The 12663-nt window shown below is 29.1% G+C and overlaps 2 protein-coding genes across 2 annotated transcripts in view; one reads left to right on the forward strand and one right to left on the reverse strand.

The window, feature by feature from the left end:
* Positions 1 to 12663, forward strand: part of LOC126739918 (uncharacterized) — a 110356-nt gene that overhangs the window by 30311 nt on the left and 67382 nt on the right. The gene's annotated exons all lie outside the window — the stretch shown is intronic.
* On the reverse strand, positions 1844 to 5852 carry LOC126739919 (uncharacterized). The gene is made up of 2 exons (XM_050445748.1): positions 5635 to 5852; positions 1844 to 4371 (listed from the first exon to the last, which is right to left on the reverse strand). The coding sequence occupies exons 1-2, from the start codon at positions 5815 to 5817 to the stop codon at positions 3115 to 3117; spliced, it is 1440 nt and encodes a 479-aa protein (XP_050301705.1). The 5' UTR covers positions 5818 to 5852; the 3' UTR covers positions 1844 to 3114.

Here is a 12663-nt window from a genome sequence, read left to right on the forward strand (position 1 = left end):
CAACTCTTTAAATTCCATACCAATAATAATTTAATAATTAAAATAACGGTTTATACTAGTTTTCTATCACTAAGTATTATCACACGGGCCTTTTATCCGATATTTATAGTTGAAGTTCAACCAAAAATGTATGTACATCTAGTGTAAACCAAAAATAAACGTTTATTAACTATCGTATGTTGCTTGGGCAAGAAGTAATTAGAGGTAAAAAAATTATTGAACCAAAAAATGTAAAATGAGTGTAGGTTTTTACAAAACAATAAATTAATTTTTGACTACTTTTATTAACTAATTTTTACCTCAAAGCTCCTAGATTATTCGTTGCTAAGGTACGGTATTCGCCATCTTTAAAGAAACACCCTGTACAGATAATTTAAAATAAGCAATTAGGTAAAAACTGTATTAATAAAATTAACAAATATTATAGGAAGCTAAAGAAAGCATATGTTTTTAGAATATATTACCTTAGTCATAGCCAAAACAAAGGAAGTGAAGGATCGGTGTCTGGCCATCAACACATGCTATTGAGACCCGATATTTCGCGAGGCCAATATAAATAATTTCGTTGACGTATAAGTGGCCATACTTCCTTTCTTGAATACTCAGTCTTTAACTTCTGGGTACTTAATAAAAATGTCAACAAGAATTTTGGTCTGGTTGCCAGTCCTAACGGTCGTTTGATGGGTGAAACCATATTATTAAACAGGTGTTTTAAATAAAGCTTTTATGTAATTTTTTTACAATATTTATTATAATTAGTATAAATTATTCACAAGACTCATATACAGGGTGTTTTGGTAAACGTTGATCGCGACTTTATCTTGGGAACTGTCAATTTGACTGATTGACAATTGATCATTATTTTTTTTACATTATAAAAGTGGCCAAGGAAAAATGCTGAAAATTAGTTTTCAGTTCGAAATTTGGTTGATATAATTTTTTAGATTTCTTCCAGGCAATTGGAGAATGCTCATCCACCATTGTATGTAACTACCTAAAAAATACTTTTTTTGACAAAAATTATGTTTAATTATTGTTATTAAGAGTGATCTGTATTTTATTCCTGTAGGAATATTTCTGGAACCCTTCGGAATAACATATTTTGGCGATTAATCCTGAAATAATAGATATATTCCTTTCCTGGCAAAAATTTAAATTTGACAAAAGTGAGTGGAACTTTGGTGCCCAACATGTGAGTATCTCGAATGGACCATATTCCATAAAAATCCCAAGAAATATAAGAAGAGAATATTCAATTTTCAGTATTGTAAGTATAGGACAGAAACTCCCTCATCCCACCCCCATTTAACATCCATATCTCCTTGAAAAGTCATTATTTACATAGAGTGGACTTTACTTTTAAGGCCAAATCCTGGAATAATAAATATGCGATAAATATATTCCTTTCCTATCAAAAATTTAAATTTGACAAAAGTGGGTGAAACTTTGGCGCCCAACATGTAAATATTTCCAATAGACCATATTCCACGAATATTCCAAACAGTGTGAGAAAAGAATATTTAATATATATACATTTATAATTTTTTTTATTAATATTTATTATTATTGACATTATTTTAACTTAATTTTGCGAGTTGAGACTTGTTCGTTTATTTGATATATTATAAAATTAGATTAAATACTTCAACGATGAACTAAAATTATACTGAGTATCGAAAATGTACAATATGAATGGCAGAACAATATTTAATTAACAATTATACTATAAGTAATTTATATTTAATATATCCTAAAATCAGTTGTTAAATTTCGTGAAGCTGATTCCGTTAGTTACAAACAAAAAGATTAAATTATCACAGTGTTCTAAAAAAAAGCCTTAGTATAAATTCTTACGCACGTTTACTTACTGCAAAGCCCCCATATCACATACATTACTCACAAAATACTAAAAAAGCACTAAAATTATACATTTCACACATATAAAATGCAAATTAGTCAACAGCGTTTTGACTTTTTCACTAAATATTTTACATAATATTGGCCTTGCATTAATAGTTTGTAATGTTTTAGTAGGGTTATCATTAGATTCCATCTGCAACTGAAGTTTTTGATAGAAATAGGAAGCCTGCAACTGATACTAAGAGTAACTGAGACTGCAATTTATCAGGAATCAATCTAATAGGAAGTATTTTATCAAAAACTTTAGCTACATCGATTACTAAGATCATGAGTAACATTTATTCTAGAAGGTTGTAATAGAAGAGACTTTTAAGACTATAGTGACATTCAGAAAAGTAATTTAAAAAGCAAAAACTTAAAAATTTATTATTATAGAGAGGTTTTTGAACAAAATATTAAAAATATTTTGCTATATCATCAAGTAGAGGTGAGAGACTGGCAGTTTTATATTTGGAAATCCTCAATATTTAATGAAATAAAAGGTGACATATACAGATTATTTAAATACAAAATTTTACAATATCGTTAGTAAACATTATTAATCTATTAATAAAACTAGGAAATAGTAGGCTAATTAATACACTCAGTTTATTACCTCTAGAACTAGAGCTGATGAACTATGAGCAATATTTTCATAACTTGACACATTTAAAGTACTTCCTTTGGTAGTTTAATTTTTTGTAGGGATTTCTTCTCTAAAATACACTTTTCACATAGCACCTATTATCACAAGGGCTTAAGATTTTATTGCTCCAATACCAACGTTCTTAAATAAGACGTTTTCCAATTTTATTATTGATAGTATCCAGTAGCAGGAAATAACTCATATAGCATATGTTTTCCAAAATTACTATAAGTAGTAGCAACAATTAATATGAAGCTCTCTATATACACTCTATTACATAGTTGTAACAAAATATTCAAAAATTCTTAATATTTTGTTTCAAAGTCCCTATGGCGAAACTCTAGATAAGTAGGTACATTATAGTAAAAATGTACGTTATAGTAAAAATTTTGTTATATTTATTATTATTGTTATTACATTGATAAAATATGTTATGATAATGGCAATATACAATTTTTAAACCAGCAATATTTCTTGGAATACTAAACTCATTGAAGTTGACGTCCTGTAAAAGAGCAACAAATATGGAAAGAAGGTAATATTAAACAAGTCTTTTATATGAAAAAAAATTAATAATCTAATAACAAAACTATATTAAGAAATAGTAAACGAATTAATATACTTGATTTGTTATGGCTAAAACTAAAGCTAGTGATATAGTTACTCGGAGCAACACTACTATTACTCAATACATTTAAATTGGCTCCCTCAGTAGTATAATGTATGGTAGGGACTTTTTCACATTCCTCCTTTAACGTAATATTAGACAAACACTTTCCACATTGTATCAATTTATTAACGACACTAATATGAAATTTGCAGCTACTATTATGCATGTTTGCACACATGTTACCATAGCTATCATCCATCACCATTTCGTAAAATGGCCCACCTATTAATTGGTCCATTACAGCTGGCAAAAACAGCCATCCTAAGTTTTCACAAGAGCACATTATTTTATTTTTACCAAACATCATTTCGGTACGAACATTTTCATATGACGCATAGTCCGGATGTAGGCTTCCAATTTCTAAGTCATGCAGTGTATTTTTACTAAAGTCGTAAATGAAGTTGAGTTTGCCAAAATTTCTACCAGAATCTTGCAAGAGACCGGGACTTAACTTCTCAAAAGCACCGCATTTCACGGATTGAAAATTGTTATCCAAAATATATATGTTAGTTGATAAGACTGCAAATGCTTGAGCTTGGAGGGTTCCAACTGTATTTCCGGTGAAATAAAAATGTTCCGTGGTAGCATTAATTCCGCTAGAAGCAACTTCCTTAAGATCGTTCATAGCAAATACTGCTTTTTTACCATAAATCCGAATACCCAAAGGCTCTATCTCTTTAATGTTACTATGCATTATCTCAAACTGACCAGAAAGATCGTGCCTAATATTTATGGCAGAAGTTTGAATAGTCCCTACAGTGACATTCAGAAAAGTAAAATTATGAAAATTATGATGAGCCACAAATGCTTCAGACTTTATTGCTCCAATAGTGACGTTCTTGAATAAGACATTTTGAAACTCTATTGGGTGCACAAAACATCCAGTCGTATAAATAGATTTGTCAATTTGGCCAAATGTCTTCGCAGGAATTTCATCGATATATGAAATGTTTTCAAAAATAACTGTAGGTGGCAGCCAAGGTTCATATGGAGCTCGCTGGATAGATAAGTGGGCTACGTTAGCAATTTGCAATGTCTTAATAGGTTTATTCTCGTTACTACATCGAGTAAGGATGGTGACAGACTGGCAGTTTTGAATTTTGAAATCCTGAAGAGTTTGTGGAGCAGTAAACTGATTGATGTATAAGGTGATATCCTGCAAAAGAAATTGGTGGCAATATAATGGTTCGACTTAGAATCAATTGAAGTATATTAGTATTATAATATTAAATTTTCTTAATAAATAAATACTTCTTTAACTGCAATTTTTTAGCTCGTTTTAAAAACCTATCCAAAATTTGTTGTTTAAAAAAAGTTTTTCGAAAATGTAATGATATATTCTGTTTCATTATTGAGACAACGCAAATTTATTAAATAAGATAAGAAGTATTCCAAACTAACCTTTATAGTTACAAAGTTGCTTAAATAAGTAGCAATGACTTTTTTAAAGTCAAGCAATTTAACACTTAATTTATTCTTATCTGTTCCCAAATCGATGTGTAAGTAACTATCATTAAATACTTTATGGCTCGATAAAAAGTAAACAGGCTACTAATATTTAAATTGCAAATTTTCAAACTTCCCATGGTACTCTTAATTTGTATATATTTTTACATACAATTTAAATTTTTTTAATATATTCTGAATGTAACATTTCATTATAAAAGAATATTTTTTCTTAAAATATAATATTAATTTTTGTTCGTAATTATAGGAACCTATTTGTATAGGGAAAGCTATAATAAAAAAAATGGAAGCAAGATTTAAAAAACGAATCTATTAAATATCTTCTATCTTTTATCGATAGTACGAGACTTTATTAGACTATATATAGGACTACGTTTTTAGGGAGGAAACTCAAATCTAAGTTAGATGTATTTACTTTAAAATTAATAATTATTGTTTCGACGGTCTTCTTGGAATTTTAGTTCTTTTCTATTGTAAATCATGTTGAATTAAATTTTCTTAATATTAATTAGTATTACCCAACTAAAGATCAATATTTTCTATTTTTATTTATATTAAAAGAATCATAGGAAATTCTGTCTAAGTACATTAATATTTCTCAAACGTTGTTTTCGTTTCAAAAACGTGACTCTCTCTATTGATGTACAGGCCTTTTCATTAAATTTATTTTTTATCTGATGATAAAAATGTTATTAAAAGACAGAAAAAATGTAACAAGCATAAAAGGTAAAAGCTTACGTAATACTGTTTAAAATGTTAATATATTCTTTTGATTTACTTTTATCTCAGAAAAAAATCTCTTAAAGTATTTGCTTATTTTGCCCTCTTTTTTAATCTTCAGATATTTAACTCATTTTTAAGTTTAAAATATTTTAAGATAATGAAAGGCCAAACTTGATATATAGGTTACAAAATTTTCAATCAGCTTATCAAAAATCTCATTTTTACTTACGTTTACTCCATTTGGACATTGATAAGTTATATCCCATTTTTTGGTCACAGCATTTGTAATGCATGTAAAGCCATTAGTTCCGCATTTTGAAAAATACAATCTTACCGAAGCTAAATGAGCAACTGGGAAGATTATCAACCAAAGTAGGGTAAGTATAAAAATTATAATTTTTGTTTGAAACATTTTCAGTCTTTGATGGTAAATATTACACTATGATATTTATACTTTGCTTTAATTATTCATTAATTCGTTGCAACTGATATAACAGTTATTGAAAAAAGTACTGAAAATTCTGATCGATATTATATATTAGCCTGCAAATACTAACATTTTCTTTTTTATTTTACGTTGAAGCAGTTTATTAAATTGTTCTATGTTTAATATTTTAACCTTATTACTAATTAAATGATTTACTTAACTATAAAGAAGTAGTTTGTTCTTGCTGTGCAGTTATAAGATGAATAGGTAAATAAAACATACACAATCTGCCTTCAATTATCCTACATATTTTGTACATGTAGGCAAAATTGATTATCCTCAAGGCAAGGAGCCTTGAGAGGAAGTTATATTATTCTTTTTCTTCTCCTTTTTCTTTTTTTTCTTCTTTGTCATCTTCATTCAATCCTCGAAGGGCTTTTCTAATTATGAGCACCTGTTTTTTAGATCATTTTTTAATTTTTGTCTATGATCTTCCTTACTTGTCGTTTTTTAAAGGTTCCACTTACCTCTCTTACTTTTTTATGTAGGTTATAGCTGTCGTGTATGTAGCATGTTTAGAAGTATTTCTATTTTTGTGCATCTCTCCGCTGCTTCTTTTTCTTTGGCTTCTTTAATCTTTTTCTTTTTTGTTGCTTTTGTGTTCTTCTCTGTTCCATTAGTTTTAAAATTTCAAGACTTATTTTTGGTTTCCTTTTCTGGTTCCTAAATTCCGTCTTTGTTGAATCTATTATCTTGATGAGTTCGGTTATCCCCCCTGCATGTCATTCACCTTTATTTTTTACCTTTGCGTTAACGTATTCACTTGCTTTTTATTTTATAGGAGGTTATTGTAAAGCCTTTATGCGATATTAAGCAATCATTTCCTCTTTATCTTTCTTCAGTTTTACTCTTGTAACTCCTACTAAAAGTATATGATCTGATTCAAAGTCCACACCAGGATATTTTTTAATTAAATTAAAGCAGTTTCTGAAGCTCTTGTTAACTAACATAGTCAATGTTTTCTACATATTTTTTAAACCCCACTCCCAATTTGGCATTAACATCGATGACTTTTATTTCGTGCTTTGTGAGTCGTTGTATTACGTCTTCTTTGTTTTGATAGAGATTTTCGACTTCCTCTTCTTCTTTGTCTGCAGTGTGGAAGGTATATTTGGATTATGGTTATATTTACCGTATGAGCTTTTACTTGAAATAACATTGCTTTATCGGATATTAGACACACTTGTCTTGCAACTATTATTGCAACTCCATATTCTAGCTTTCTATTTGATATCCCCAAATAAAGTACTATGACATCTTCCTTGTCGATACTTTCTACTTCTGACCATCTCATTTCGCTTATTTCCATTAAATCGATATTCATTCTCTTCATTTCTTGGATAGTGTTGTTTATTTTTCCGGTTTTTGCCATGGTTTTAACGTTTCAAGTGCATATTTTAATACAGTTTGGTTGTACTGTTTTTTTCCACGGTCTAGGACGGTATTAAAAATTTTGTATTAAAAAGTTAAATTAATGAAAAATTAAAGTCACTATTCAATATTTTTACAGACATAAACTATCTTGTACATACATACATTTACTGTGCATAATATAAAAAAGTCACAATCAATTACCTAGAGAAATATATTTGATGTAAATTTTCTACAAGCATATTTGGCAGTGTTGCCAAACTTCCATCTAAAATTCCATAAAGCTTAGGTAAAAGTTGCCAGTTATTAACATAAGTTAATGATAAATTCTTGGTTTCACTTGAAATTTCTTGTAAGATATTTTTTAGTGATTGTATTACTAATATAAACATATTGAACTAATTGCTCGATTTTAACATACATTCACTGTTTATATTATTTTTCAATAATACTACACCAACACCACATCCGATTTATAAGAATTGTTAAAACTTTAATTTCATTATCCCATTCGTCTGCAGCAAAATTTCTATTTATAAAAAAATATATATTACAAATAATGTGAGATTGTTAGATAAGTTACTATAAGGTACTTGTATATTATATGGATAGCGAAATAAAATATACCCTCTGACTTGAAAAAATTGCTGTTACTTTATTTTTATATTTTATTTACTTAATGTAGAAACAAATATAATTAAAATATTGAACAGTTACAATTAAAATAATTTGAACGAATATAAAGGTGATTAGTCCGGGATGATACTGTACTATATTTTTTATATACGGTTAGAATTACAACCCTAAATCTGTGTAATGCATTACCTGTAAACGGTCCTTTAGTTTTAGACATTCATGTACACATGGCTTAAGCTGAAACAAATGACGTCTGCCATGTCAATGTCTTTACGTCATGAGATCAACAGAATCTCATAGAATTTTACAGAAGATGAACATGTGCTAGAACTTAGATTATATTAGATTATACCTAAAATTTTACTTTGGTGGTTCCTCCTACGTTTGTAGTGCACAAGGTTTTAAATAAATATGTTTTAAGTATACAATATCTTTTTATTAAAAAATAAAACAAAGTCAACTGAGAACAATTTAGAAACGCTTTTTCCAAAAAAAAATAGGATTTCAATGAAAACTTGCATAGAATTAATATACCGAAAACAAAATCTTATTAAGAATATGCCTTAGACATATAATAAAAATGAACGAAGAAGTATCAGACATTTACAACAATTATTACCAACCAGGGCGCAAAAAACCATGATTTTCGTGAAGAAACCAAGGAAGAATTTACCAAAACTGGTTGGAATTAAAATAGCATAAAGAAATAATAAGCTGTATACGTAATACTTGTAGTCAAGGAATTGAGATCAACAGCCATCCACAATCATTAAGATGATTTTACTGTATGATATCTTAATCATTCCCAGATTTTATGTGTCTAAAGAGCAAGATGAGGGAATTAACAAACCATATTTCATTGAATATGCTAGCTAGAATAACCATTATAGCTCCTAAAGCAAACTATAAATGAATCGTGAATTTCGAAAAGGGCTCGAAAATATGAATTTTCCTAATATTCACAACCTTTGTTTGACATCTTAACCAAATTTTTTTCTTTTCAAATAAGTATACATGGAGAAAATAGACTTTAGAATTTTCCGAGATGAGCCGTTTTCGAAATTTAAGCACCACTTGAGAGGTTATATAATCACAAGAACATTAATAAAGAAACTTCAACTTTATTTTTTAAAGAAAGATACAAAAAACTAAAAAAAATACTTAAAGATGAACATTTTTTTTTGTTAATTTATTTGGAAAATAATAACAAATAAGAAGTAACTCTGCTAAAAGTCTTGTTCGATGTCCGCTCCTGCTTCTCTGTCAGTAGTCAGCCAGCTCAAAATACTATCGTCTTCATATTCTGCAGGTATATACTGCCTCAACTTTTTCAAGTCAGTCATTTTTAAGTTATTTATTGGCAGTTTTGAGGAGTAGCATGGAAAGTCTGCAACGGTAGGAAGATTAGCACAAATACCTTTAGTTTTTTAAAGGCTAAAAATTTCAGTATTTATTTCGCTGTCAAGAATCAAAACTTCTCCAGGCTTTTCTGGATTAAAGTCAAATTCATAAAAAGTTGAAACTTGAACTTTGTTTTCTTTAGCAACTTTTTTTCCATAGCATCTTTCTGATAACGGTTTTGCTTTAAAGTGTACTTTGCAGCATGCCTTGAAATCAATGATATCGGTATAAGTTATCGTTTTTACACAAAATTGTTTTAGTGCTACTGAGTATTAAATTCGTATACTGCTCGTGAGTAAATAAACGATCTTCTCTTCTAATCTTACGCTTTATGGTTGCAGAATCTCTATCACAGTCATTAAAGGAATGACCTCTTTGAGAAAAATAAAGAAAAACTTTTAAATTTCGAGTGACAAAGCGATAAGATATTTTATTATGGTATAATTTTTATTTTGCCCAGGACATCCGTCGCAGAATAAATGTAATTCTGTAATATTTTCAGGCACATTTTTACATATAAAGTCATTTAAAAACGAAGCTACTTCGTTTGGTCCCTCGTGATAGGAATACAAAGTTGCCTTCCCCGTTTTTATACTATGTACGCAAAATTCGTATACCCAAAATTGGCGGTAATAGAACTCTTCTTGGACTGGAAGTACTGGCAGTGGTAGATTCTGCATATAATCGAAAGACAATTCGAAAATGGTACTGCCGTTCTCGTTACATTTTTCTGTAATAGCTTTGGCTTTATTAAAAAACTTCGATGCCCGACGCTTATGTATGATTAGCTCCGCACTGGCGACCCTCTTGGCATTATCGTTTAAATGGGGATTTTTCAGTAAAACGCTAATTTCTTTACATTTTGAGCACACATCAATTTGTGGCCTACCAAATGCCAAGTCAAAATTTACATTGAAATAATTTCTAAAAAACTGATAATTTACTTTGCTTTCTGGATATTTTGCCGAAAATCTCTCATGCAATATTGTCACATTTAAAACAGATGACAAGTATTTTTTTACAATGTTATTTGAATAGTGAATTTCTTTAACAGGAATTGACTCGACAAAGTTGTGAATTAAAGCACATGTTTCTGCGGGCATTACATTGCTTCTAGACCCGGCAGATTTTCCTCGCATATCGTGGGGGCTTTTATTTGCAATTTTTAGTAGTCGAATTCTCTTTATTCTCTTGTCGGTAACACCATGCAAGTTTAGAAAGGCTACTTTACATACTTCTTTTCTATTTCCATCTGCTTCGATAAAATACTTATAAGAGTAACTCTTTGGCTTACTAATTTTATCTTCTTGACGTTTAGAAGTATCCTTCACAGGGAACGCCTCCATCAATACTTGAATATATATGTCCTGTTCATCTTTGATATTAAAACCATTTATGCGATTCAATATTGCTCTTTTGGCATCACCGGAAAGATCGAAACATTTTCGAATGCACCTACAAAGATAAAACTATTTTTTCACAAACCCATTTTTGTATATATTATATATTGAATATAATATCTACCTACTAAATAAATAACATTATTTATCTACCTCTATCCACCATCTCAGCGAGATGAGTCCTTTTCGAAATTTTGTTTTAAAACCGCGAGTTCGTATTTATTGATTGAACAAATTCAGATATGAGCCCTTTTCCTTCATAAAATGTTGGCCTACTATTCAACCTGAAAAATTTGCAGAAAAGTCAAATTTGATCAAAATCCGAGTTGAGTCCTTTTCGAAATTCACGATTCAAATATTGTCCAAAAGGAACTAATTCTCCAATTTTTTTAGAAATAATTGTCCAAAATTCAATTTTTTAAAAACCAAAAGATTAACATTCCAAGAGCGATACCAAGCCTATAATTAAGAGAGAATTTTAAGAGAAGTCACAAGTTTCACAACCTTTTTTCTAAACAATTACCTTTAAAAGTAAAAAAGAAAAATAAATCTCTTTTTTTTACATTTCAGATGACTTAAATAAATTTCATTCTTCACATGAAGCCTAATAACAATTTGTAGTTTCAATATCCTTTGTTTTTTACTCTTCATTTTTCCATAAAGTTCTATTGACTTTTTTGAATGAGTTTGGCTATTTGATCTTATACTTTAGCTCCTAATTGAGCAACAACCTCTATATAAAATAACTCTTCTAACTAGCTTCTTCTAAAGACCCCAAATTTAGTATATACATTTCTTAACTAATATACCTTTTAGAACCCCTAAGAATGTACACATTTATGTTCGAAATAACGCTTTAGTAATTTATTTGTAAGTGGAGTTGGACTATGTGTATTTCATTTACCTCAATTGACTTGACCTCTAATTAATGTTTAGGTTTTAAAAAAATCAGGTTCAGGATTTAATTTGGCCTATTTACTCGATACATTTAGCCCCTCTCTATAGATACGGTAGTATCAATTAAAGGATGCTTGTTATCAAAAAAACATCCACCAACATATAAAAAAATCTATAGCAGAAAATATCGCAATTTATATGGAATTTTTTACTGATTGTCATAAAGCTGGCATTGATAGATAATTACAAAAATCCCCGAGATGATTAATAAACAATACCTAGTTACCTATTTTGTTGTTGAGTATTACGTCACTATTCAAATAAATATAAACATAGAAAATATCTCGTACTCTCAATTATTCAGAAGAAAAAAAAAATTCGTCACAGCAATATACAAGTTCTAAAATTCAATCACTTAATATGAGTTTCCATATTTCGATTAACCAGCAGGTGGAATGAAAAAATAAGGCGTTAAACTTTACAATAAATTGGACTATACTGAGACCTAATAATATGGTCAGTTATAAATTCGGAAAGAATTGTATAACCTGAATACTTGTAATCTAACCTTGCTTCATATTTCACAATCTATTCATAGTTATTTTATATTTTTAAATATTTTCCTGTATTCAAAATAATGATAAGGTTTATGTTTTACAATGATACTAACTACTGTTTGGTTTAGAAAGACAATTAGAGCTGTATATGCTATTTACGACTACGCTACTATACGCTGTAAATGCATAACATTAAAGGACATGCAACTTTAGATTCGGTTCCCAGTTTTAATTTTAATGCTTCAATTTCTTGAATAAATTTTTTACATTCTAGGTATATGTAATTTAAGTTACCTAATACTAGACCTTTTTTGAACACTGAAAATTATTTTATTTGGTACACCATATCTTTTTTTAATTGTCAGTAGAAAAAATAAACCAATATTGAAATGAGATCCGAAAAAACACATCTTGACAGACGATACTGACGTTTCTGATATGTTATACTTAGGGTTTTGAAAAAACAAAATTCTACACATTATCTCTTAACCCTATATGTGCCTTAAACC

Source organism: Anthonomus grandis, chromosome 8, assembly GCF_022605725.1.
Source record: "Anthonomus grandis grandis chromosome 8, icAntGran1.3, whole genome shotgun sequence".
Lineage (NCBI taxonomy): Eukaryota > Metazoa > Arthropoda > Insecta > Coleoptera > Curculionidae > Anthonomus > Anthonomus grandis.